The sequence below is a fragment of the Lobosporangium transversale genome (genome assembly GCF_002105155.1).
Source record: "Lobosporangium transversale strain NRRL 3116 chromosome Unknown BCR41scaffold_1, whole genome shotgun sequence".
NCBI classification, from domain to species: Eukaryota; Fungi; Mortierellomycota; class Mortierellomycetes; order Mortierellales; family Mortierellaceae; genus Lobosporangium; species Lobosporangium transversale.
This window is the reverse complement of record NW_019028979.1, coordinates 867,768-894,606: the sequence shown is the minus strand read 5'-3', so window position 1 is coordinate 894,606 and position 26,839 is coordinate 867,768. Positions and strand designations below refer to the sequence as shown.

General features: G+C 41.6%; 8 protein-coding genes across 8 annotated transcripts; 5 read left to right on the top strand and 3 right to left on the bottom strand.

Annotated features, from left to right (window-relative positions):
- Window positions 1–156: 156 nt before the first annotated feature.
- BCR41DRAFT_344192 (hypothetical protein) lies at window positions 157–632 on the bottom strand. The gene is made up of 3 exons (XM_022022451.1): window positions 592–632; window positions 441–509; window positions 157–311 (listed from the first exon to the last, which is right to left on the bottom strand). Exons 1-3 carry the CDS (start codon window positions 623–625, stop codon window positions 193–195), a joined length of 222 nt encoding a protein of 73 aa, XP_021886530.1. The 5' UTR covers window positions 626–632; the 3' UTR covers window positions 157–192.
- Window positions 633–1,139: 507 nt separating this feature from the next.
- BCR41DRAFT_344188 (hypothetical protein) lies at window positions 1,140–1,651 on the top strand. The gene has a single exon (XM_022022450.1). The coding sequence runs from the start codon at window positions 1,321–1,323 to the stop codon at window positions 1,612–1,614; it is 294 nt and encodes a 97-aa protein (XP_021886529.1). The 5' UTR covers window positions 1,140–1,320; the 3' UTR covers window positions 1,615–1,651.
- A 3,184-nt stretch (window positions 1,652–4,835) lies between these two features.
- On the bottom strand, window positions 4,836–6,536 carry BCR41DRAFT_344187 (hypothetical protein). The gene has a single exon (XM_022022449.1). It carries the CDS (start codon window positions 6,512–6,514, stop codon window positions 4,967–4,969), a length of 1,548 nt encoding a protein of 515 aa, XP_021886528.1. The 5' UTR covers window positions 6,515–6,536; the 3' UTR covers window positions 4,836–4,966.
- Window positions 6,537–6,835: 299 nt separating this feature from the next.
- On the top strand, window positions 6,836–7,483 carry BCR41DRAFT_344186 (GTP-binding nuclear protein RAN). Its single transcript, XM_022022448.1, has one exon. The coding sequence runs from the start codon at window positions 6,842–6,844 to the stop codon at window positions 7,475–7,477; it is 636 nt and encodes a 211-aa protein (XP_021886527.1). The 5' UTR covers window positions 6,836–6,841; the 3' UTR covers window positions 7,478–7,483.
- A 1,724-nt stretch (window positions 7,484–9,207) lies between these two features.
- On the top strand, window positions 9,208–13,494 carry BCR41DRAFT_391273 (hypothetical protein; the record flags this gene model as incomplete). The annotated part of the gene is made up of 4 exons (XM_022028338.1): window positions 9,208–10,347; window positions 11,623–11,745; window positions 12,195–13,311; window positions 13,415–13,494. The coding sequence occupies 4 exons, from the start codon at window positions 9,208–9,210 to the stop codon at window positions 13,492–13,494; spliced, it is 2,460 nt and encodes an 819-aa protein (XP_021886526.1).
- A 793-nt stretch (window positions 13,495–14,287) lies between these two features.
- Window positions 14,288–16,217, top strand: BCR41DRAFT_344184 (hypothetical protein). Its single transcript, XM_022022447.1, has one exon. It carries the CDS (start codon window positions 14,573–14,575, stop codon window positions 16,190–16,192), a length of 1,620 nt encoding a protein of 539 aa, XP_021886525.1. The 5' UTR covers window positions 14,288–14,572; the 3' UTR covers window positions 16,193–16,217.
- Window positions 16,218–21,590: 5,373 nt separating this feature from the next.
- Window positions 21,591–23,202, top strand: BCR41DRAFT_417961 (hypothetical protein). The gene has a single exon (XM_022029563.1). It carries the CDS (start codon window positions 21,622–21,624, stop codon window positions 23,182–23,184), a length of 1,563 nt encoding a protein of 520 aa, XP_021886524.1. The 5' UTR covers window positions 21,591–21,621; the 3' UTR covers window positions 23,185–23,202.
- Window positions 23,203–24,957: 1,755 nt separating this feature from the next.
- Window positions 24,958–25,515, bottom strand: BCR41DRAFT_344181 (hypothetical protein). Its single transcript, XM_022022446.1, has one exon. The coding sequence runs from the start codon at window positions 25,311–25,313 to the stop codon at window positions 25,080–25,082; it is 234 nt and encodes a 77-aa protein (XP_021886523.1). The 5' UTR covers window positions 25,314–25,515; the 3' UTR covers window positions 24,958–25,079.
- Between the last annotated feature and the right edge of the window lie 1,324 nt (window positions 25,516–26,839).

The window sequence follows — 26,839 nt, the reverse complement described above, 5'->3', positions numbered from 1 at the left end:
ACTTAAAGCTTACCTTTCTCCTCTTCAAATGTCAAGAGCCTTCTCTTTCCATCGGCCTGAGTTGGTGCATTCCAATGTGAACCTAAATATCGCGTTTGTACAAGTCCGAAATATAACAACTGCTTGTTATTGATATCCAAAAAGTCAACGGCGCGCTCGTAATAATAACACTGATGCATTTGCTACTATATGTCACAAACCCTGATTAATATTATTGACCTCTGCTCTGCGAGACGACTTAGAAGGGCAGGGGATCTTGCTCCTTCCTTGGGTGGGTCCAACGTCACTGGTAGAGCTTGTAGCTCCGTTAACTGTATCATAACCATTAAATAAAGAGAAAAAATGCGATCGATGGATTACTTCCCTACCTTTATGAATAAGTGGGTTTTGATCGGAATCTTCAGTGAATATCCATTCATGTCATATCGCCTGGTACCCACCTTGTTTCTCATCATGTTTTCTCTTTTCCTTTCTTGTGGTTCGTGCAGTGAGCTGATTATTGTTGCGTTCTAATAAGTCAACAGTACATTCACTCAGTCTAGCTTATAACTAATAATAATAATAATAACAGTAGCTGCAAAAGGTATCTACTTGAATCTCTTGACAGAAAGATATTGGACTGCATCTCCGCTGCTTGCTCGTAATCATGACAGGTACGCTCGCTCCAGTAGGTATCTGATGCTTTCAGAGCCTTGAGCGACCCACTATCAAGGCCACGTTTCCGTTCCAGATACAAATTGAAAGTTTGTTCTATTGAGACATACTCCTTCTGGGTCCACTTCTGTTTCAGTATTCGACCGTGTCTTCCCAAGCCACTGTGTGGCGACCCGGTTAATTGTGTAATTCCTAGGTGCCAGATGGATTGGCAGCGCTGGAGTGTACAGTTTTCTTTCTGCGTTATGTCTGCGTAATAAAGGAAATCTTCATAGTTGATATCGCTCAAGCGAGCACAGTTGCACATATACGTCAGCACACACGAATCGACATTGACGAGCCTTGTGAGAGCTTTCCTCCAATGCTCTGGCTTTGATGCGTTGCTCGGATTAGTTGACATCACGAAAAACAGGCGCCAATACTGTAATGGAGAATGTCGTGCCGTTTCAACTAGTTTAATTTCTTTTTATATCATTAATACGAACAGGCAGTTTACGGCATCAAACAGATACGAAATAAAAGGAAAAAAATAAGGGAAAAGATATGGGTGGACCCCGGCTCTTGGAGGTTCCGCTTAAGACGTGCAAGAGTTAACCAGAGCTTCATGACAGGCTGCCGCGCAAGCAGCCTCTCGCAATAACGAGACCTGCGCGGTGTTGAAAGATCATGTCAACGCGCGTGGATGAAACTCATACCAAACGATGCCCTACACCCAGAAATGCAGACCAACGCCAGTTTGGTGGGGACAGCTACATGGCTCTCGGAGGCCCAGCTACGGGCGTGCAAGAGTCTCCAGGCTCCATGGGCAGCCTGCTGTGCCAACAGTCTCTTGCGATAACAAGACCTGCACAGTGCTATAATGCTAAGCATTACAACATGCTGGATAGAACCTATAACCGATATCGCCCAGCAGATGATGCGATACCAGTATGGAGAGGGCGTCAACCCCATGCACCCTGACAAGTGAAAGAGATGGAGTGATAGAACTAAGATCACGTTTACCTGAAAAGAGAGAAAGAGAGAAAGAGAGAAAGAGAGAGATATGGTTAAAAAAAAAAAGGAATGCAAATGGAGTGGAAGCAAAGATGAGAACGAAGAGGAACGTTATGTGGCCATTTTTTTTATTACCTTTTGCTTTATGCTTGACTTTCTATCTTTTTTTTTTTTTTTTTTTTTTTTTTTGGTTTATTTTTCAGCACAAATATCTTCTGGGACCGTGTTGATGATAATTTTGCAAAACAGGCTCAGGACAAATGCGACATTAATAAACAGTAACCGTCTTTTTCTAAAAGTGCAATGTTAATGGTTTAATGGGTTCTGACATTCGCATTCGAACGAGCGGCGCATCGGATTTTATGGTAGCATACGAAAGCACGTATGCATGCTCCGGTACGTGAAATTTGTTTCTCCAGCTACCAAGGTGCTTTTCCTCCAAAAAGTCATGAACAAATATATTTTTCACGTTTTTAAATCGGATAGATTACTTGCTTTTTTAGACACAATAAAAAAACGTACAAACTCAAAATTTTTAATTTTTACGAGAGCGTTTTCTATTGATAAGAGGCTCTTCCTCAGACTCACCATTTCAAACATGCTTCGAGTATCTGGCATAAGATCTACAACTATCTCAGGACCCAGGATGACAGCCTCAGCTTACTCTTGGCTTACCACTATAAGGAGTTCCATATCCCATTCGCCGCTGTCAATCTCATCTGGCGTATCTTCTTGTACCTGACTTCTCTAGTTATAGTACATCATACCAATTTTCACAGACCTCTTCCACACAGAGTAAAAGACTCTACATGGAATCTGAGAAAACAAGCTGAGAAGCCATTCCTTCAGCAAAAGAGGCGTCATTGTCGTTCTTACCCTTGCAGCAATTATGTTTTTTACGACGGCCCAGATCTTCTCAATAGGCTGCAACTCACAATGGTAGGGAGGAGTCTTGAGAATCTCATGGCCGCCGTTCACCTGGGCTATCTTGCTGATAGAAAAGTACGACTCGTCGGGAAGGGCGTTGACCATTTTCAAAAGCTCCTCTTTGTTCAGTGCTTTCCCATTTTCCCTTGCTGGGATAACAATGTCCTTTCCCCACAAGCCAGTTTCTGATAGTTTTCACAGTGTCACTCTTAGTTGGCTTTTTGTTTTTGTGGAAGTGATATGAGACGCCATCAAGATGGATCTGACAAGGCCCAAGACCTATCTCATTGAGGTTTTTCCAAAGCCGGGTGAATATACTATCAAATAGACTGGCGATGAAGTTTCCATGAGACGTGATCTGTTGCCACAACCCCTGCATTCCTGATCTCTTCTGGGACATCAACCCACAGCTCAGCCTCTGTTCTCGACCTTTTTTTGACTGAGGCTTTGGTCCTTTTGACGGCCAGACATACACGCTGTCCTTGACAAATTTGCTTTCGACTTTTTTAGTGGTTTCATCATAATAAACAACAAATGCTGCAAATATAACCATAGTAGGTTTCCTTCTTGCATCATTTACAGTACCACCGCGACTTTCTACCCAACGTTTTGATGCAGCGTGGTCATTGTGGCAATACGATTCCTCCAAGAAGACCTCCGGCATTCTAGGCACCCAATTGCCGTCTACAAGTTTTAAGTTTTTTAAGATGGCGCTTCGTATAAGTTGCCCGGAACACGACATTCTCCTTGGAGTCATGCAAGAAGTTTTGTCGGATCCCTTTGCCCTAATGTAGCCCCATTTTACGGAGGTCCCGAGTTATTGACCTTGCTGATTTCTCGATTCCAAAGTCCTCCTTTAGTTGATTTGCCACTAAAGCTACAGAATTAGGTGACCCGCTCTTGTTTGTTTTCACTATAATGTCCATCACCTTGGAGCTCAGATCTTGATCCACTTCTTTTTGGGTCGTCCAGTTCTTCCATGTCCTGTAGTGTCGAGGATGCCTGTATTTGCAAATTTAAGTGCTGTCTAACAAGTTTTTCTTCCCACACCCATTAGGGTTCTTAGCTCTATCGTTTGTCTTCATAAACCAATTTTGAACTTCTGGCGGTGCTGCAGATATAGCTTTAAACGTATGGGCCATCATAACGTATTCGTCCCGAGTAACCGTCGCTTTAGTGCGTCTAAATGCATTGTCCTGCTGTATCTCTGTGGTCGTATCTGAAAGGAATGGATTTATATCAACAGCATTGGGCATTGATCCGATCTTAGTAGGGGAGGTCCACTGATACTCTGCGGGAGATCTAGTTGGGGAGATATTGAGTCCGGCGTGTGTTCGAGGTGATCTTCTAGGTGGCGTGCCTGAAAACGTTTGATTGATAGTTCCCTCACTGTACCAACCACTCAGGCCATTGTAGGGAAGAAGGTTATTGATATCATAGTTGGCAGAAGACATTTTATTGTATACTGAGGACGTAATGAGGTTGGGATGAATAAGTTGATCGAGAATGATTCGATCAGTTTTGTTTGCTTATATTTTCGATAATGGATAGCGTAGTCGAACGCTAGTGAAGGCTAAAGCCTATTGTTCGACAAGGAGGAGACAATGGATGTCCCACCCGCAGCCGCCCTTTGATTCTTTGGTAGTAGATGTGGAACATCCAAGAGGGCTCCATAGTTTATGTAGTAGTCAAAAAAAAAAAAAAAAAAAAAAAAAAAAAATCTTGGTAGTTTCAGTAGTAGCAATAAAAGAAAGGAAACACATCCATTGTCTCCTCCGAGGGACGAACAATTAGAGATTTGTTTCTAATTCATTCAATGTATTCAAAAAATATATGGAATTCTAACTGTACGTAAATTTTTTTCTTATATTGCGTATTTTAAAAATATCGCCAATTTTATTTGGTCACGATACCTTATATTTTTAATCTAAAAACGATGATTGAATTGTTCTGGTGGCATCTCACTACGTGACGGACTTGCAACAATACTCGTAACAAGCGAGCTAATTGGCTGCCAATACACTCGAAAGTATTCAAAAAATATAAGGTATCGCGACCAAATGAAACGGGCTATATATTTGTTCATAACAGTTCAAGGGACCATAGACTTGGACAGATACAAGTAGTACAAATGCAGATGAAGTATTTATTAATATAACCTTGATATAGTGGCAAAAGCAAAGCACAACATCCTTTTAGTTGATAACCCACCGATGTATCCTTATTTATTTCTGCAATAAGCATTGCTTTTTATGACCATGATCGCTTTACCATCACCAGTTGTGTCATTTATTGCCAGGTAGATGTGCATTAGGTGGCCATACTCGAGATTCTTGTCCCCCATATCAGTATTTGAAGTGGTAATGTATATCCTTGCTTCTTTAGCCTATCTTTAAATGTAGATCCGTATATTGTGTGAACTAAAGAAGTTATACACCAAAGCATTTACATCCTTCTGATTCCCATCCAGCTCTGGTGTCATGCGACCATACAAGCTACGAATGCATGGCCAATTGTTCACAATCCATGTCGCCTCTTCAAGGCCTATTCGCTGTTGTCCGTCATTTTGGAAGCGTAGCCCCCACAGACTCTTCAGTTTATCTAGCTCATCCAGACCTGCTCTCAGCTTCAGGCCCAGTGTTTGTTGACCATTATCGTATAAGCTCCATGCTGTTAGGCTAAGGAATCGTAGTTGGGTCAATTTACCTAGCTGCTTAAAGACAATACGCGCCTTTGCCATGCCGTCTGCGGTCTCTTGATCGATGTTTGCCTCAAGATAGATGGACAACTCAGCCAATCCAGTGCTTACCCATTCTGCCCCATTGACAATCTCTGTCACTGTGATTTTAGATCCTCGTAGTAGGGTCAGCATTGGGCAATTAGATAAAATCGCTTGAACAACGCCACTCACATAGCTCTGTTTACTGAACTCCAACATCTTGATCGTCTCGCAGAGCCTCTTAAGCCTCCTCTTACGCACTATGTGTCCATTATCCAACACCTCTTGCTCGGTCGCTAGTAACTCTTTCAGAGAGAACTGACCAAATCTACAAGCTGGGGTATATAGCCGTCTTAGCTCTGTCAACTGTCTGAGGAGTGCAGCCATATCCTCGTCTTTTATGTACATGGAGGGAATAGATACATCAGATAGACTTGTTAGTATCCAAGGGTGTTGAAGGAATGTTGTTTTGTAGAAAGTACTATGGGATGGTTGCTCCACCATAAGGTACTCGTCTTTTTCGTCAAAGTGAAGTGTACACAATCTCGGACATCTCTTGACTAACATGCCAAGGCAATACGAGGATGTATACGGATGTGGAGGACTGGCTATCCGGACATCACTCATAACTAGTGTGTGTATATTTGGGAAAAAGTAATCGTTACTCAAGAAGTCGACAGGTAGTTGGTATATGGATACACTAAACAAGCCCAAGTACCCGACATTCTTGCAGACTTGAAAGAATATATTGACTTCATCCCCAATCCTTGTATGCAAAGCTGTCAAGTGATTGAGATTGACACACCCCAGTAGTATCTCCCAGAGTTCTCGCCAAGCTAGCGTAATCTTTAAGAGAAATCTGGTGATAACCGAATTGTGGGCCTTGATTAGATTTAAAAAGTGAATTGGTTCGGACAATGATATTCCTTGGTAATCGATGCACTGGAGGCGATCACATCCCCGTAATGACCCAAACTCCTCTGGAACAAAGTCATATTCAAACCTAATCTCTTCAATGCACCCCTTGTGGCGCTGCAGTGCTATACTGGCAGGGTATCTGGACTTGCAGACATTGATTATTCTCCAAAGAGAGCCGACAAGAACATTATGAAAAGTCTTTGAGACGCGGATGCAGTTTAGAATGTCTTTTCGATCAAGGAAGCTGCCGATGAGTGAAAGGATTTCTGGAATATCCAGAGGATTCAATTTCAGATTGTTCATGTTGAGACGAGATGATGTTAATGGAATGTGGACAACGGACTAAAATACTCGTGTACAGGATTGGTGGCGTAACATAAAGAAAAAGGCTACAGCGACCAAGCCTCCAAAGCTGACAGTTTGCTAGCGGCATATTCGACTTAGAAAAAAAAAAGGGGCCATTTCCCCGCCGTTTGTACGACTTAGAAAGAAAAGAGTGTCAAACTTAGGCTCGTCACCAGCCAGTGTGGCTTATGTGCATTGCACTTACGCTCACTGACAGGCTGGGACCAAACTTGCGATTTTAGGGGGGTCAAACATTTTTTCTTCAAAAAAATTTCCTAATCTCAAATGCACGACAAGTATAAAGCCCCTACTTTTAAGCTTGTCCTCGTTGGTGATAGCGGTACGGGAAAGACCACGTTCGTTAAGCGTCACTTGGCTGGTGAATTCAAGAAGAAGTACATCGCCGCCTTGGATACCAATGTCCACCCTCTAGTATTCACCACCAGCGACGGCTCGATTACCTTCAACGTCTGGGACAGTGCTAGTAAGGGACAACTTGGCAGCCTCCCTAACGAATATTATATGAACGCGCAATGTGGTATAATTATGTTTGATGTCACTACCAGACTCACATACAAGAACGTCTCCAACTGGTACAATGATCTTGTCCATCTATGCGGAGTCATTCCCATCGTTCTCTGTGGGAACAAATCGGACATCAGAGAGCGCATGGTCAGACCCAAATCTATTTCCTTCCACCGCAAGAAATCTCTTCAATACTTCGAGGTCTCGGCCAAGAGCAACTATAACTTTGAGAAACCTTTCCTCTGCTTGGCTCGCAAGCTTTGTGGAAATCCGAGGCTAGAGTTTGTTGGCGCTACTGCTTTGGCTCCTCCTGAGATTCAAGTTGATGCTGAACTCATGCAGCGGCACCAAGAGGAATTAGACAGAGCCGCACAATTTTCTCTCGAGGAAGATTAAAAATACCTTTAATAAACGAGAATGTGAATAGAAAATAAAAGTTTCTTGTTCACTTACCACGCTCAAGCTCAAGAACGATCACTGCGCCAAGGGGATCTGCTCTGTTATTCCCTGAGATTCCTTGGCGAACATCCGAACCCAAAGGATCTCCTAAAATATGAATAACCAAGCGGCATCCGAAGTTCCGAGTAACATCTGAAAGCTGCATGATAAGTTGGCTGTTGAAGTCCGTCCTTGTTCAAACTGAATATCCCAATCTTCAAATAATGCGTTCCACGTGCTTCTGCGCCCTTGAGCACCCACTTCATGTGATCCATCAGCCCTGCAAATGTGCTTTGACCTTCGATCATGCTGTCATTTTGTTATTGTGCATTAATGACATTAATGATGTCGGACTATACTTTTACAGCCCTACAACTTCATCTAAAGCCACTTCTTCCTCCCCTTCTCTCCAAGCTAACTATCGCTTTGTAAGGCCCATTTCCACTCGCTCATCATTGTTGAACTCAATCGGGGCCACAGACGAACAACCTTCGTGGGCTATATTCACGTTTGCATAAGATGACATAGAATCCAGGCGATAGAGCTGGTCTACAATGCTGATCTATTCAACAGCTGACGCAGGCTGGGGGAAGGAAAGAAGAGATAAGAAATTAGATGATAGAACTTACAAAGGCAAACTTTCGCATGATGGAACGACCCCAAAACATGTGGCTCGAGGGTGAGAAGAGTCGAGTTTCATTGCTGTACTAAAGGTTTCTTTCTTTCTTTCTTTCTTTTTTGACTGACTGACTGACGTGGTATAACGTTAATGTATCAATGGAGTGGTGTTCGGTGGACATATTAAATATTAATGTTATGATGGCATCTTGGTCAATTAACCTCACCGGTGTACAAAATCAAAACTAAAAAAAAAAAAAAAAAAAAAAAAAAAAAAAAAAAAAAAACCACCAACAGTGGATATTTCTAGATGGTGGTGCACCACGCCGAGAAAAAAAATCACCGGACTAGCAAGTGAGCGCCTTTGTCCTGGACAAGGAATATGTGTCTCTGTTGTACATAAAGTCGCATCAATTTCTGTTTTGCTACACACCTTACAGTTCTAAATAGTTGTGGATGACATGGATAAGGAACGCTCTCAATCTTATCAAGCTATAACAAACATAATATCCGGAATGGTAACTGTTTCGATCAACCATATGAAAAGAAAAGGAAAAAAAAAAAGATCTTGGCTGTAGTCCAGGGAGTATACATGTAACTTGTCTTACAAAAGAAGCCTGAGGTTTGTGACAATAACAAGCACTACTTTGTATAAAAGAGCTTTGCAGAAACATGTAGTGTCCACATCCTCCTTTTGCAACATGAAGAATATTAAATTGAATCCTTTAGATATCCCTGAAATTCTATTACTTGTTGGCGACTTCCTCACTCGAAAAGGCCTCTTAAACTGTATCCGCGTCTCTAAGGCTTTTCATAGTATCCTTATCAGTTTCATATGGAGAAAAATCACGATCTCGCCTTTCCTAAAAAGACATCCTACTAACGAGGCGCTACAGAAACACAAAAAATTCATCGAGGCGATTAGGTTTGAATGTTGCTTTCCAGAGGAGTATGGGTCATTGCAGGGGTGTGACCGTCTCAAGCTCATCAGGTACGGGAGACCAACTTGGAGGTTTTCCGGACTGGCTCACCTTCCGAACTTCGTTAAGGCACACAACTCCACCATCACCATGTTTTGCATGAGTAGTACTCAAACCTCACGACAGCTTTGGGAAGCACTGCTAGAATGCACTAACCTTAAGCACCTGGAAGTATCTTACGCAAGTATAGATGACGAAGTTGATCTATTCCTTCAAGTCTGCAAGAAACTTAGGCACTTGGCATTGGAAAATGTAATGATACACCAGCTGCCGATCGGCTTTCTAAGTAATGAGACTAGCGAATATATTCTCTCAAATGTACACACACTATGCATTACTGGCGTTCAAGTTACTAATCCCCCGCGTCCATACACACCTTCGTATTGCCTCGGCATGTTGGTGAGGAGTTGTCCAGAATTGCGTGCACTGAAATTTTGTGATACCAGCGAGTACGGGCGACCTATCCAACCAAATCACGACGATGTCTTCAGGACAGCGTTCCTTCAACGCCCTTGGCCTTTGGCGAACTTATCAGAGCTTTCTTTCCCTTATATGAAAATAAAAGACGAGGATATGGCGGCACTTCTCAGACAGATGGCAGAGTTAAGGCGGCTAGATGCTCCATTTTGCGAGCTCGGCAAGCTCTCTCTGCAAGAGTTGCTAGCTGGCAAACAAGATATCTTGGATAATGGATATATGGTACGGAAGGCGAGGCTGCGGAGGCTCTGTGAGACAATTGAAGAGCTGGTGTTCAACACGCAAAGCGCCAGCATGGATGGTATTGTCCAAGCAACTTTGTCAAATTGTCCACGACTAGAACTACTGCGAGGCCCTAAAATCACAGTAACGGAGATTGCCAATGGGGCGGAATGGGTGTGCACTAGATTGACTAGCCTGGCCATCTACCTTGAGGTAGATGTCGACCAAGGGGCTGTAGAGGGCATGGAAAAACAGCGTATTGCGTTTAAACGACTAGGAAAACTAACTCAGCTACGCAACCTTGACCTAACATCCTGGAGCCCAAGGAATAGGGGGAGAAAGCGGACGCTGGACTTGAGACTAAGGGCAGGTCTGGATGAACTAGCCAACCTAAAAGTGCTGAAGAGGGTATTGTTTCGTGGTGATGATCACCAGTTAATAGGACTTGAGGATGCGAGATGGGTTGTGAACAACTGGCCAAGCATCAAGTACTTAGACCGCTTGATTGATGACCCATCTATACCCTCTTCCGTGAATGCCTTATTCTATTCACACAACATTAAACACGGATAGGCTGTAGGGGGAAAAAAAAAACTATCACTTCATGTTCTGATATGGACGGCAAAAGCCATTGGACATGTGCTTCCCAAAAGCGTATGCACTTTGGTGCAATCGTAACAATAAATATTTGAAGTTGAAGTTAATTGAACCCCGTTCTATTCTCAATCTGTATACTTTTTTTTTGTCATAAAGGCATTAACCCATCGAATAGGGTACTTTTTCTGTAGAAGGCAGACCCGGTAACATTCTCTGTGACGGGATTTTCTCTCAGTTTGCTGCTCGAGAGTAGACTGAGGACATATGGCTGCTTGTCCATTACTCATACTCTTTCAGTCATCTTCTGGCTCCTGATCCGAAACGACCTTATTGCCAGAAAATCAGTACAGTTTTTTGGGAATGTTTGTCAGAAGCGGGCAAATAAGTCGCTTGAGGACTCTCACCATACTCAAAAGAACCTGGACAACAGTAGTGACTATAAAGCGCAAGAGGGCCATGAGCTATTTAGAATAATGCTATTTATATGGCAGGACTGTATCATTATTTGTTCTACTGTTATAATCGTTAATTTTGACTCAAAAATGTGTTAAACTTCGTTCATACGGTTCACTGGGCCGAGGGACAAAGGCTTTAGGCTAGAGTGGTGAATATCAGTAGAAGTAAACTTGCTCTTTTGTCGACCTGCTCTTCTGTTGGCTTGCATGGTCCAGTAATAAAGCTGTAATAAAGCTTCAAATGACGCCTTCGTCTTGAATAGAAACAGCAGCAGCAACAGCAATAATCCAGAACCAACGCATTCAAGGTTGAGGCCCCTACAGGCTGCGATAGTATATCATGAAGGCGGCTTCATCCATGACTCTGTTGCAGGATACGTGACGAGTGATTATACCCTACTTTGAATATATTTGGTCATATGACGATGAGAACCAACCTGATTGGGCCCTTATGGATCTGTTGCAGCCTTTGCCTCGGTTTGCATCGAGATTATGTTCTTATCGCTTTATGGTCCTGAACAATTATCAGGGTAAAAAAAGAAATAATTTAAAAAACTGCAATGAGAATACCGTGTACCTGTGAATCTGTGGGACACGAAGCCTTATATTGATCAATTAATGTCATTTTACAATAGACCAAATGCTTTCTGGAGTACAAGGATTTCGTAAATGGAGAAGACTGTCCAATTTGGCCAATCCAATTCTCCAGGAGTGAACGGATTGTTAAATACTCTGTGCGAAGAGCTTGACACAGGGCTTCAAGGAAGATGATGATTATGAACTAGGCCTTGAAGTTACATTCAACTTGAAGAGCCTGCGTGAGTTATCGTTCAGCGATGATCACCAGGAAATAGGCCTTGAGGATGCGACATGGATCGTGAACAACTGGCCATGAATCGAGTACTGGAATGGCAGGTTGGTATATGACTTGCTTGAGCTGCATAATATAAAGATTGGCAGAAAGAGACATAATATTAAATTGTTAATTCAAGGTTTGGTCTCTAAAAGCGAGAACCTTGAATATGTGCAATGCAATGAAAAAAAGTGAAGGTTCGTCAGCATCCTCTCTTGCACCATGAACAATTCTAAATTGAATCCCTTGGAACTTCCAGAAATCATCTCGTTTGTTGGCGATTTTCTCGATCTAGATGATCTTCTAAACTGCATCGTGTCTCCAAGACTTTTCATAGTGCTCTTATCGGGCGCATATGGAAAAACATCCTTGTTGTATCCGACTTTAAATCAGAATCTGAATTCGACTTTAAATTAGAATCTGAATCCGAATCCGAATCCGAATACGGATATCCTACTGGCGAAACACTGTAGAAGCACAAGAAATACATCGAGGGTATTATATTTGAAGGAAACAATCTTCCAGACGAGTATTTGTTATTGCAGGGATGTGATCACCTCCAATCCATCGAGTACGAAGAACTTGTGTATCCCAAATCGGTTGAATATTTGAACCTCATCAAGAACCACAACTCTACCATCACCAGGCTTCACTTTTACAAAACTCCAACATCGTATGAGTTCTGGGAGACATTGCTGGGATGCACTAATCTCGAGCATCTAAAAGTATCTCACGCAAATATCCATGACGATATCGACGTATTCCTTCAAGTTTGCAAGAAACTTAAGCACCTAGACCTGGATGTAATATCCATATACCAACTTCCTCCCAGCTTCCTATGTATTGAGAGCAGTGGCTATAATCTCCCAAATATACACACACTGCATCTTCAGGATGTTTCGATACCTGAACCTCCGCACCCGTACACATCAGCCTATTGCCTCGGTATGTTCGTCAGAAGATGTCCAGGATTGCGTTCACTGCTATTTTACGAGCTCTACAAGCCAAACGAAGTCCAACACCACTTCCAATATGAGCCAGCAGACCCAAGTGACAATAGCTTCTACAAGGAAACATTCCTTCAGCATCCCTGGACGCTGAATAATTTGTCAGAGCTGATTTTGATTAGCGCGCAGTTAAAAGACGAGGATATGGCGGGACTTCTCAGAAGGATGCCTGAATTAAAGCGGCTACAGGCCCCATACTGTGAGCTCGGTCAGCTCTCTCTGCAGGAATTGCTGTCTGACAAGCAAGAGGCTTTTGATAATGGACAAATGGTACGGAAGACAAGGCCGCAGAAGCTTTGTGAAACTGTTGAAAGATTGGCGTTCAATATGAGCAGTGTCAACGTGGATGGGGTTGCTCAAACTATTTTATCCATTTGCCCACGCCTGAAGGACCTGCGGGGATCTAAAATCACCATGACAGAGATTGCCAATGGGGCAGAATGGGTGAGCACCGGACTGATTAAGTTGGATATTTATCTTGAGATAGACATTGATCAAGAGACTCTCGAGGGCATGGAGACGGCGCGTATTGTCTCTAACCAACTAGGAAGATTGATTCAACTACGATCTCTTGACTTAACAGGTATAACACAAGCGACGATGAGAAAAACCCATTGACTTCAGACTAGGGACTAGCTAACTTGAAGAGCCTGCGTGAGCTATCGTTCGGCGATGATGATCACCAGGAAACAGATTTCAGGGATGCGACATGGATTGTGAACAACTGGTCAAGAAACGAGTGCTGGAATGGCAAGTCGATGTGTAACTTACTTTAACATATTTCTGCACAATATCTCAGTCGAGAGTCTTAAGTGTAGGGATCATCTTCGTTAAGTTTACCTGTGCCTTGTACTTGTCCAAGTCTATAATGCTTTATATATTAGACATAGAGTATCGCGTTACTGTTGCATACAAATATCACGTCAACCCTTCTATTTCGTCACAAACCCTACTGGAGCTTCTTCCGGCTGTGGAGGATATGAATAAAGAAATGTCATCAATTTTATTAAGGCAAGGCATACCAAACACTCTATGCAGTATGGGAGCAAGTTCTGCAAAAGAAAAAAGTGGATGTATCCAAGGGTATACATGCATCTTATAAGGCAGTCAATCGAATGAAACTTGTGATAAAAATAAAAGGCGACATATCGGGAACCATCCCACTCATTGGCGGCTTCCTCAATCGACATAATCTTGTAAACTGCATCCGTGTTCCAAAGACTTTTCATAGTGTACTTAAGTGAAAAATATTTTGTAGACAGGTTTTATCAGGTCAGAAATATTTGTAGACAGACATGTGAATACGAAGGTCGGTGAGAATAAGATATGGGTCCACACCTATTTATTCATTTTCTGGTGGAGGCACCTGTACCAGATAACTACGTATCTATCTATAAGATCTATAAGATGACATCGGTCCGTTCTAAAACCTCGCACCATGGATTTTATCGCATTAATGAATATGACTCGTTATTGCCACTAATTTCTAATGTTAAGTCTTTTTAGCGTATTGATTCCGGGTTGGAACATGCAATCCATTTATCACATCAACGGAAGGCTTCTCTTTCTATATTTCTACATTCACCCTTCGTTTGTTTTTCGCTGTCTCACATGACCTATCCCAAGCAGCTACCCATGTCGTTCAATCAGCAAGTTAGATGTGAGGCAGGTTGTACACTTCGAGATTCCTATACTCTCGCATAGTTCGACAGTCGACAGTGTATTGATGGGGCTTTTGGACGAAGAAAGAACATTCACCAAAGAGTGGACAAGGAACAATGTGAAAACCTTGGCTGTGGCCAAAGAGTGTGCAACGTGTACAACAAAAACAAAAAAAAAAAAGAATGCCAGCTATGGGAACAGGTTCATCAGCATCCTCTCTCTACAACCTTTACAACATGAACAATCCAAAATTGAATCCTTTGGAGCTCCCAGAAATCATCTCGCCTGTTGGAGACTTTCTTGAGCGAAATGACCTCCTGAACTGCATCCGCGTCTCCAAGAGCTTTCATAGCACCCTCATCGGGCGTATATGGAAAAACATCCTTGTCGCCGAATACCATTACGAAACTAAAAGGAAATATCCTATTGGCGAAACACTACAGAAACACAAGAAATACATTGAAGCGATAATATTTCGAAGTGATGATCAACCAGACGAGAGTATTAGAATTATTATTCCAGACGAGTATTGGTCATTGCAGGGATGCGATCGTCTCCAGTTCATCGCATTCGAAGGATGGATGCGTTACAAACAGAATGAACATTTGAGCCTTCTCCTCAAGAACCACAGCTCTACCATCACCAGACTTTACTTTAACAATACTCAAACATCGCGTGAACTCTGGGAGACAATGCTGGGATGCACCAATCTCGAGCGTCTAGAAGTAACTTACACAAATATAGACGACGAAATCGATGTATTCCTCCAAGTGTGCAAGAAAATTAAGTACTTGTACTTGAATGGACTATCCTTAAACCGGCTACCTGCCAGCTTCCTTGGTAATGAGAACAGTGATTATAATCTCTCGAATATGCACACACTAAGTCTTTGTGACATCCGAGTATACAGCCAGCACTCGTACACAAAAGCATATTCCCTTGGGGCGTTGGTCAGAAGATGTCCAGGATTGCGTGTACTGGAATTTCTTGATTTCTTCGAGGGAGACGGCGATAGTTTCTACAAGGAAGCATTCCTTCAGCATCCCTGGACTCAGGATAACTTGTCAGAGCTGATTTTGCTTGACGCGCAGTTAAAAGACGAGAACACGGCGAGATTCCTCAGACGGATGTCTGGGTTAAAATGGCTAGACATCCCTCGTTGTGAACTCGGTCAGCACTCTCTGCAGGAATTGCTGTCTGACAAGCAAGAGGCTTTTGATAATGGACAAATGGTATGGAAGACAAGGCCGCAGAAGCTTTGTGAGACTGTTGAAAGATTGGTGTTCAATGTGCGCGGTACCGATGTGGATGGGATTGCTCAAGCTATTTTATCCAATTGTCCACGCCTGAAGGAGTTTGTGGGACCTAAAATCACAATGACGGAGATTGCCAATGGAGCAGAATGGGTGAGCACTGGGCTGACCGAGTTGGCTGTTTATCTGGAGGCGGACATTGATCAAGAGACTACCGAGGGCATGGAGAAGGCACGTAGTGTCTTTAAGCAACTTGGGAAATTGACTCAACTACGGTCTCTTAAGTTAACAAAGCGGAACTCAAATGATAGCGAAACGCGGACGCTGGATTTGAGACTAGGAACTGGTCTAGATGAGCTAGCCAACCTGAAGAGGCTGCGTGAGCTATCGTTCAACGATGATGATCACCAAGAAATAGATCTTGAGGAAGCGACATGGATCATGGACAATTGGCCAAGAATCGAGTACTGGAATGGCAAGTTGATGTGTGATTTACTTGCGCCGCACAATATAAATACATGCATCTTTTTAAGGCAGTCAATCGAATGAAACTTGTGATAAAAATAAAAGAGGACATATTAGGAACCATCTCAATCGTTGGCGGCTTCCTCAATCGACATAATCCTGTAAACTGCATCCGTGTTCCAAAGACTTTTCATAGTGTACTTAAGTGAAAAATATTTTGTAGACAGATACGTGAATACGAAGGTCGTGTATCGTACTGATGTACTGAGTATACCAACATGAGTTTTCTTTTTTTTCTGAAATAGAGAAATGAAAATGTTGACATGATAGCAAAAAACCATATCAGTCCCATGTATATCACTGCAAGGAATATCTTGCCTCAAACGAAGACGCTCGCCATACAATGGACCACTTCATTTCGTAGGATCACTTTTAAGAGAAAAATACAGCTTTGGTTGTTTCCGTGTTTCACATGTTTTATTGTCGCTCACACTTTCTGAACATGGATGTTAAGTAATTTAACGTTGTTATATGGGATACTTCACAAACCATAACAGTTGCCATCCCTTCCAATACCACAAGAGTGTTTACATCCCGAACATTTCCTGCTGAACAAGAGGAGATCCAAGTCAAAAGATTCGTGTTATGGGGATGACAACTTGATGATCTTAGAGTCATAAAGGCCCCCATTTCAAAAACAATCAGCGCCGAGAATCTAGAACTATTGAACTATTGAACTATTGAACTATTGAAAAAGAGCATTTGCCAACAATCTTCTATTAAAGAACTGCATGAAGATCGTATCCATTATGGCCAATAAAAGATCCAAAATAATAAATTTTACTTTTTCTCATGACACCACACTGGACGGAAAGTCATTTCAGCAGAAGAGGGATTGGTAATGTTGTAACTCCGTCGTAGGCGAAGGTTTGCCTTTCTTGTATGTCCTCTCATCAAAGACGCCTTTCTTCGGGTATAATAATATTCATCTAAGAGATGCCTCGTTCACAAGATAAAAGAAAACAAGAATAAACATCAGGCACCAAAAGCAGAAGTCTGCAAGAAATGAAGCCTGAATTAATCATTATAGTAGAAACATTAAATCTCTATTTATGATACCATTAGTTATACGGTAGCGGCAGGTCTTGTTTACATCCTCATTGTTATAAAGATAATAGCAGTAAAAGATATGAAAGAATAATTAGTGCAAGTGCTGGATTGCTCCCATGAAGTAACATGTAAATCAGGTACCAATCAAATAATAATAGCACGTTCACAGATATAATTATACTCTTGCCTTTTTTTCACGAGTGTTCGAAAGCGAGAGTGTCCAAATGTTCTGGAGACGCGCCTTTGATACGGGGTCGGACATCTAATGGTGTAGTCTTTCTTGCTTCCTTGTCCTGTTCCTCACTTTTATTAACCTTTTCTGCTACTTCTCTTCTTCGTTAGTACTTTTGTTTACTTTTTTTTTGCGTTTTGTTGTTTGGTGTTTTCTTTTCTTACTTTTACTTTCATTGACTTCTTGGTACTTACCTTACTTACCTGAGACTGTCCACCCGACCACCCTATACAATCCCTTACCCTTGAAGAAAAAAAATATAAAAAAAAACTTCTTCCCGGTATTCGCTTTCTTTTCTGTACTTTCATTTGCTTTCACTTTTTTGCTATGCTTCCGTTTGTTTCGCTTTCTATTTTCTAGTCATGCTTTCGTTTGTATTTCTTTAACGCTTGTTATCTTTTGACTCATTCTCCTTTGCTGGTTCTCTTTCTTACTATCCTTTACTAGTTCATTTCCTTGTTATCCTATGATGGTTTACTTTCTTGCTATCCTTTGTTAGTTCATATCCTTGCTATCCTTTGATGGTTCGCTTTCTTGCTATCCTTTGATACTTCCTTTCTTATTATTCTTTGCTGCTTCACTTTCTTGCTGTGCTTTGATGGCTCATTTCCTTGTTATCCTCTGATGATTCATTTCCTTGTTGTCCTTGGTGCTTCACTTGTTATTCTTTGCTAGTTCATTTCCTTGTTATCCTTTGATGGTTACTTTTTGTTATCCTTTGGTGCTTCACTTTCTTGTTAGCCTTTGATGGTTCAATTCCTTGTTACGCTTCCATACTTTATCCTTCAATGCCTCACTTGGTTGCTACGCTTTCATTTCTTTCTTCCATGCTTGACTTTCCTGTTATGCCTTCATCTCTTTTTCGGTACTCCACTTTTGTTATCCTTTTCTATGTTTTCCTGGGCGCATCTCTTTCGTGTTATGTTCTATTACGCTTTCCTTCATTGCTTCGCTTTCTTGTTATTTTTTCATTTGCTTTTCTCGACGCTTCACCTTTTCACTATGCTATCCTTTGTTTTTCTTCGCTGCTTCGCTTCCTTGTTATGCTTTCTTTTTTGCTGCTTCACTTCCTCATTTGTTTTCCTTGGCCCTTCACTTTTTAAATATACTTTCATGTGCTTCTCTTCGACGCTTCACTTTCGATTTATCCTTCCTTTGTTTCCCTTCGATGCTTCGCTTTCTTACGTTGTTTTCAGTTGTTTTCGCCCTTTTCTTATTATGGCTTCCTTTCTTATTATAACTTTCTCATCCCTCAAACTTCCAGTCGCTATACTTATTTTGTGAGCCTTTTCAACTTGAATCAGTCTATCTTTCTCAAGTATTATTTCCTCAGTTCAGATCTCTTCCCTCCTCTCAACCAACTATTGATAGCCGTCGAAACAGACAAACGTTATGATTCAGCTCTATCATCTCAGCTCTCTACCATCTTGTACGGAGATGGATATAGGTCACGAAGCTTCTTTGGTCTCAATATTTGATTATCATTTTATTGAACTCAGTGATGTTGAGCATGTGCGCGTTCATGCCATATGCATTTTTGCACAGTCAGAGCCGTCGTACGGCCGAAGAAGGATAACTTGGTACCAAAAATAACAAAGGAGAAGCCTGACAACAACGTAGTCCTGTAAGGGTCACTGTATTCTGTCAATGTTCAGGTTGCGGATGAAGCTGTTTAGAGAGATGCTTAAGAAAAGAAAAGAAAAGAAAAAAAAAAAAAAGGAAACGAAGGGTAATCAAACAAAGACGCAGTTCAACTTCTTCTTTGGCTAAACCACATCTCCTGCAGCAAGTGAAGTAGTTGTGCAAATAGTTGAGGTAACCGTTAAAAAAATCTTTTTGATACAAACGCATGCGTTGGCTCTTCTAGTTGAGAAACCATCCTCCACTTTTGACAATGTGCAATGCTTTTTATTTAATTTATTATTGCTATTATCATTATTATTACTATAGTAGCTCTTATAACACAATCATCAGGAAGTAGAGTTGCACTAAAAGTCTCATGTCCAAGGTCCTTGTCCCCCTATCAAGTTACGATGACAATGCTATCCTCTTTTTTCTTTAATTTACGTAAAGGATATAGGAACTTCTCTACCACAGTAGGTTCACTTTCACCAACGACCATTATACTATACGCGTAATTGATACTTGGCCAATTGTTAACCATCCATGTCGCTTCCTCAAGTTGCATTTGACAGTATTTATCATCTTTTAACATTAACGAGTGTAGTCTCTTTAGATTGGATAGTTCATCTAGACCTACTCTTAGCCTCAAGTCCAGCGTCGATCCACGCTCCTCCAAGGAGTAACCCCCGGCCAGGCTAAAGCATTCTAGCTGAGTCAACTTGCCTAGTTGTCTAAACGCAAGGCGCGCCTTTGTCATGCCTTCTTCAGTCTCCCACAGGATCTCCAAATCCTTACCTTTCGCACTATTTGTCCATTACTCCATATCCTTTGCTAGTTAGATAGCAATGCTTGTAAAGTAAGCTAGCCGAGTTCATGATCTTGGACATCTAGCCGCCTTAATTCAGTCATCCATCTGGGAATTGCTACTATTTTCTCATCCTCCATTGTCATATGTAAACACAGATCTGATAAGTTATTCAGGATCCAGTGGTGCTGAAGGGGTCCTACTCTGTAAAAGTCTAGCTCATCAGATTCCGCGCACTGGTTGTCAGCATCCAATGAACACAATTCTAGACAATTCCCAATCAACATAGCGAGGCAATACAAGCTGGTATACGAAAAGGGAGGACCTTTATGTATACATTCTCAATACGCAGTGTGCGTACATTCGGGCAAATACATTTGCTGTTCCCACTACTTAGGACGTTGATAGGTAGCCGTTGGACGGTTACATTGTCCAATTCCAAGTGCCTAGCTTTCTCGCAGACTTAAAAGAATGATGGGCTATCAACAATTGCCCTTTCTATGTGAGAAAGCCTCAAGTGAGTGAGATTGGCGCACTCCTGTAAAGCCTTCCAGAGCTTTGGCGAAGGGTCAATTTTGACCACGTAAAAGCTAGTGAGCTGATTGAAAAGGTGGGTCGGTGTGGGCCATGAACAGTGTCCTTCGTATACGACGGACTTGAGTCCCTGTAATGAGCCATACTGCGCCGAGAGAGATTCTCTAAATACAAAGTCTTGAAATGTAATCTCTTCAATGGATACAATTTAAAAGGTCATCCTGATCGAGGAAATCGCTGATGAGTAAGAGGATTCAGGAATCTCCAAAGGTTCAATTTATGGCTGTCCATATTGCAATGATGCTCATGGAGTGTGCTTCATTTGATTGTTAAAAAAAAAAATGGCATGACTGTGCTTGTTCTGAGCACTATATCCATATTCTATAGAAACGAACACAATCCACGACCAGATATTTTATCTTTGAACCCATTGAAAGTTGGAGACCATGTAAACGGCTGTATGCTTGAAAAAATAGTATAGCCTGTCTCTGCATAATATGAATATACATGTACACCAAAATTTTGTTTATGTGGACGATTTACTAAGGAAAACGTCCATATATTTTTAAGGTTCCAATGAATTGGGAAGTATTCTTAACTTTACAAAATATATAGGCACATGTGACATTGCATTTAAGGGTTCCCATAAATGCACATTCCCGGACGAAAGGTTGGACAAAAGGTTGGACAAAAGGCCGGATCCAAGTGCATTTATGCGAACCCATAAATGCAATGTCACATGTGCCTATATATTTTGTAAAGTTAAGAATACTTCCCAATTCATTGGAACCTTAAAAATATATGGACGTTTTCCTTAGTAAATCGTCCACATAAACAAAATTTTGGTGTACACCTTAGTCTATATTCCTGACAAATGTCTAGATCGAACAAGGCTTTATGGGCTCTATCTATGCCTGCATAGGATGACTGTGAGCTTAAAGTTAAACTGCAATGTAGCCAAGGGATGATTTGAAGGAAGGCACCAGGTCTGAAAATGAGTTGATAATTCATGCAAAAGGCAGACTTATTTAATAATGACAATTGGTTAGGAAAGACGACCACAATGACATCAATAAAGGATAGATGGTTTCAATCTTTCAGGGGGTGAGTCCCATGCACGTACAAAAAAAAAAAAAAAATAAAAAAGTGTCAAGCGGCAATGACACATGTCTCATGTTCTCTACTCCATTGACATCATCTCTTTACAACATGAGCAAAAATAAAATGAATCCCTTGGACATTCCTGAAATAGTCTCGCTCATTGGTGACTTCCTCGATCGAAAAGACCTTCTCAACTGTATCCGTGTCTCCAAAGCTTTTCACAGCGCTTTTGTCTGGTCCATCTGGAAGATAGTCATTATCAGACCTCCTCCATCCAGTAATCCTAGCGACAAAGCACTCCAGGCCAATAAGAAGTACATTGAGGAGATTAGGTTTCAAAAATACAGTGTTCCAGAGGAGTATAGATCATTACGCGAATGTAATCGTCTCCAGTTCATCACATACGAAGGCAATGGGCTATCGGACCTAGAGCCCGCTCACCTTTTCAATCTGATCAAGGCCAACAGTTCCACCATCACCGGGGTTCGCCTGAACAATATTCGAGCTTCGCCGAATCTCTGGAAGACGTTACTGGAATGTACCAATCTCAATCGTTTGGAGGCTTCTAGCATTTCTGTTATACATGATATCGATTTATTGATTCAAGTCTGCAAGAAACTCCAGTACTTAGATTTGGATGGTGTATGTATTAGCCGGCTACCTATCGATTTCCTAAGGAATGAGGGCAGCGAATATATTTTCTCAAGTATGCACACCTTACGTTTTCGGAATGTCAGAATAAACAGTCGCCCACAACCGTATACATCATCACACTTCTTCGGCACGTTAGTTAGGAGATGTCCAGGATTGCGCGTACTAAAATTTGACGAGTCCAGCGAGTGTCACCAGCTTCAGCAGCTAGAACATGATAATTTCTACAGGTTAGCATTCCTTCAGCATCCTTGGAAATTGACAAAGTTATCAGATCTGTCTCTCCCTTCCATGAGGATAAAAGACAGGGATATGGCGACACTTCTCAGATGGATGACAGGATTAACACAGTTAAATGCAGCATTTTGTGAGTTCAGCCAGCTTTCTTTACAAGAATTGCTAGCACGCAAGCAAGAGATATGGGATAATGGACGCATGATACAGGAAACAAGACTTCACAGACTTTGTGAGACAATTGAAACGCTGATCTTTGGTCAAGCATGCGTCGTTGAGATGAGTGGTTTGGTTCAAACGGTTTTATCGAATTGCCCACGACTGAAGATACTAAGAGGATCTAAAATCACAGTGACGGAGATTGTCAATGGAGCGGAATGGGTTAGCACTGGATTGACTGACCTGGTGCTCGATCTCGAGGCAGATATTGATCAAGAGACTGAAGAAGGCATGGCAAAAGCGCGAATTGCATTCAGACAACTAGGGAGATTAACTCGGCTACATTATCTTAACCTAACTGGGTGGAGCCCAATGAATAGAGGAGTACGGACTCTGGACTTGAAGCTAAGAGCAGGTTTGGATGAACTAGCCAAACTGAAGAATCTGTATATGCTAGCGTTCAAAAAGGATGATCGTCAACAAATACAGCTTGAGGACGCGGCATGGATGGTGAACAATTGGCCAGAAATCAAATACTTGAATGGTCGTGTAAAAGGCCCAATGGATGAAAACAGCTTAGCATATGATTTCTTAAAGTCGCGCAAAATATCCGTTTTGGTAAAATAAAGAAAAAATACATTATTGACTCACGAATCCGATATAAAGGACACGCACCTTAGCCATTCAATATGAATCTACATACCGATGACTGTCACGCAGCCTTTGATGAAGATGATGATAAAATGTAGCCATAAGAAGAATAATAATAACTGAGCATCTAAGGTATCTTTACATTTACGCCAAATCGAATTTCTTTTGTTTGCATTTATTTCACTGTGTGTGGTTTAGGTGAGCAGCAAATTGAATTGTGCATTTTTTATTTCTTCTTCTTTTTCTTGCCTTCCCAAAAGATCCATTTTTGCAGTGTGGGCCGCGTTAATATGCCATGATTCTTGAAAGGCTACTATCACTACTATCAGGTGTACAAGGATGCCGAAGGGATGCTATCCTAGAAGTTTGCTTGTTCTTCCTCGTCCGAGCCGCCAATATGCAATGAACGCAATTCTTGACATCTCCTAACAAACATGCCGAGGGAATAGTAGATGGTGATACGGTTTGACAGAGCTAACCAGATGTTATCAATGCGTAGTATGCACATATTTGGGAGAACATTGTCGCTGCCTACGCCGCTTAGGGATCTGTTAGGTAGCTGATGGATGGCTACAGCCTCCAATTCCCAGTACCTAACTTTCTTGCAGACTTGAAGGAATAGGTCAGCAGCAGTTTCCATATATATGCGAATAAGCTCCAGACGCTTGAGGTTGGCGCATTCCAGTAAAGCCTCCCAGAACTCCGGCAAAGATTCAATATCGTCGGTCAAGTGAAAGCTAGTGATGATGGAACTGCAAGCCTTGATCTGGTTGATAAGGTGGATTGGTTTAGGCCATGAACATTCGCCTTCGTATGCGATGAACTTGAGCCTCGGTAACAACCCTTATGCCTTTGCAGTGTTTCCCTGCAAGGCTCTGCTGTTTCCAACAATGATTTTTCTCCATACGAATCTGGTAAGAGCTATGAAAAGGCTTAGAGACGTGGATACAGTTTAGATCTTTTTTATTGAGGAAGTTGTCAATAAGGCGATTGCTGAAACCTCCAAACGATTCAATCTAAGGCTGTCCATGTTGCAAAGAGATGATGCTAGTGGATAAATAAAAAATTGCTGTGAAAGAGACAGAACATTATCATCTTGTACAGAGATAGATATAGTCCCTTCGATCTAGATGGTCGTTTAGCATTCCATCGAACGTTCAGCGATGCTGTGCAGGCGCAATTTAAGCATTCAGAGCGTAAATGGAAGAGTAATATAACTGACAACTATACAAATACGGTTGTATATATAGTTGTGAAGGTATATAGTTTGATATTATGACTGATAAGATAATTCTGGCAATTGTGCATTAGTGGTATTAGCATTTCAGGAGCCGTTGCATGCAAAGCTGTGATAATAATCGTTTAAGAGAAAGCGCATCCCGCACAGCGTGGAATAGCAGCAACCATAAAAGAATAGTTTTGACAGTAATTGGCTGCCAATAGTTGGGAAACCCTTTGTTGCATATTTTACTTTTGCAAGAGAAAGAGCTCGTAAAGATAACTAATTAAAGATATAAATGTACTATGTGGTTAAGAACAGTAGATATTAGTAGCAATAAAACTATGTAAATAAGCGATAATTCTACAGCATGCTTAGAAAAACACATAGATGCCTGGCAATATCCTTTGCACCAGATGGCAAATATTTAACCCATGGGTGTGGTGTACAGATCTATATCTTATTCTCATTTACCATTTACATGTGCCCATTACCTGCTTACTAGTCCATTCATAATTTCGATTTGGTGACCGATTTTGACTTTATTCTTTTTTTTTTTCTGCCTAGAAATGGAAAGTATCTTATTCAATTTAAAAAGCTTAAAAATACATTGGCTTTTAACGACTTGTTGACGAGGACTCTAGACATAGAGTTAAACCGTACAGGCTCCAGCGCACGACCAATGGGGCTGGCATTCGCCGTTCGATGAGCAAGGGACGTACTGACCGTCCCACGTCGAGCCTTTAGTAGTGTAGCACCATTCCAAGCTGCTGACACCACAATTGGCCCAGCATCGACCTTTGTAGCAGCCATAACCAGCTTGACCAACTGCCATGCATGCTGCCCAGACCGAGAAAACTGCGATAATAGATGTAAGCGACTTCATAATGCAATGAGACTTGCGGCCGTTGGCAAAGAGGATATGAGGTAAATAGAGAGAACCACTTGAGAGCTTGGCAAAGACGTGTTAGTGTACGCGAAAAGGTTCGAGTCTTGAGACTGGCTCGGTTGTGTGTTAGTGCTGAACTTTGGATGGGGGTGTGTAATAATTAAGAGAGATAAAAGATGATTTTATTATAATTATTAAAACAAGCCTTTTTATAGGCTTAAGGCTATATACTGTCACAAGGTGCCTCCATTTTATACGCGAAGAGGGTCTCAAAAAGAAATAGCTATTGCCATTTTTGCATACACATGTACATGCATTCTTTCCTTTTATTTGGGCAAAGCTTCAGCCTGGTGGTGTTTGACTAAGCTTTATTCGCATGAATGTGTAATCCACCTAATATTATTACGAGCCACAAGCCATGGCTTCGATGCGGTCAATTCATCTCGCAAAAAGAACAGTAGATACTGCTGATGACTTTTTGCCTAAGACTTTATTCATGCCAGCGCCTTTTGTCTTGTTTCTGCACCTCTTGGATTGGGCGTTGATCTTCGATACTCTCCAATTGGAGTTCTCGCTTAATGCGCAGTCCCTTGGTGTGGAGAACTTTTTTGGAGGTCAAGGATCAAAGGTATGCGCTGTCTTAAGTTTGTTTGACAAAATATTATTCAGCCCTCTTCCTTGCTTTCCCCTAAATTTCTGCTATCTTTCCTTTCCTTGTTGACCTTTTATGTCTCTATCCTCCGCCTTTCTCATTAATGAATTTTTTTTTCTGCTTCTGTAATGGTGGGCTAGTGGTCTTTTTTATCTCTCTTTGTAAAATCACCAGGCAAACCTAGCATGACATCTCTTCCTGCAATAACATCTGGGAGAGAAAGAGGGTGGGAATAGTATAAAAGTTCCGAGGAGCGAGTATAATGACAAAGCAAATGCTATGGTATCCCCACCAGGCCCATCTGCGATAAAGAATACAATTACTATCTTTATAAGGAAAAGAAGGAGTATACATACCCTAGACTCCAGTGTCAGTAAGGTATTCTAGTTCTAGAGCTGAGCACAAAAGCTGATCGCTGCACAGATTTCAGTGCTTCTAATACACTACAGACAACAGAAAGAGGTTGTGCGTCAAGCCGCGATGTCTGCCACTCCTTCAAAGTGAGCCAATATGCTTCTTTATATACTATATGGTAGACATGTCTCATAGCATTATATCGAGCCTTGGTTTCCTAAAACCTAAAATCCATAGTCCAAGACGCGTCTTTTTTCTTTTTAGTGAGATTTCGACTTTCCATTAAGAAGCCTCGCATCTCCTTGTAAGGATATCCATAAATGCTTGCTGGACTACAATATACATTCCTTATTCCTGCTCTTCCGAAATTTCGGAAGGGGTTGGAGATATTCTAGTGGTTCTGCAGTGTTTTTGACTACAAGCTAGACAATTTTCATTGTGAACTTGGCTTCTAGACACCCACATTTTCAAAATCTTGAATCAAAATCTCTTCAAAATACGTTATTTGCCCTTGTGA

Excerpts from the sequence above, each read along its gene's own strand:
- BCR41DRAFT_344184 (XM_022022447.1), top strand. The coding sequence starts at position 14,573 with ATGCCAGCTATGGGAACAGGTTCATCAGCATCCTCTCTCTACAACCTT.
- BCR41DRAFT_344192 (XM_022022451.1), bottom strand. The coding sequence starts at position 625 with ATGCAGTCCAATATCTTTCTGTCAAGAGATTCAA. Across the intron at positions 510-591 it reads CTTTCTGTCAAGAGATTCAA|AACGCAACAATAATCAGCTC; the intron begins GTAGATACCTTT and ends TTGACTTATTAG. Across the intron at positions 312-440 it reads AAAACATGATGAGAAACAAG|TTAACGGAGCTACAAGCTCT; the intron begins GTGGGTACCAGG and ends GTTATGATACAG.
- BCR41DRAFT_344186 (XM_022022448.1), top strand. The coding sequence starts at position 6,842 with ATGCACGACAAGTATAAAGCCCCTACTTTTAAGCTTGTCCTCGTTGGT.
- BCR41DRAFT_344181 (XM_022022446.1), bottom strand. The coding sequence starts at position 25,313 with ATGAAGTCGCTTACATCTATTATCGCAGTTTTCTCGGTCTGGGCAGCA.
- BCR41DRAFT_417961 (XM_022029563.1), top strand. The coding sequence starts at position 21,622 with ATGAGCAAAAATAAAATGAATCCCTTGGACATTCCTGAAATAGTCTCG.
- BCR41DRAFT_344188 (XM_022022450.1), top strand. The coding sequence starts at position 1,321 with ATGTCAACGCGCGTGGATGAAACTCATACCAAACGATGCCCTACACCC.
- BCR41DRAFT_344187 (XM_022022449.1), bottom strand. The coding sequence starts at position 6,514 with ATGAACAATCTGAAATTGAATCCTCTGGATATTCCAGAAATCCTTTCA.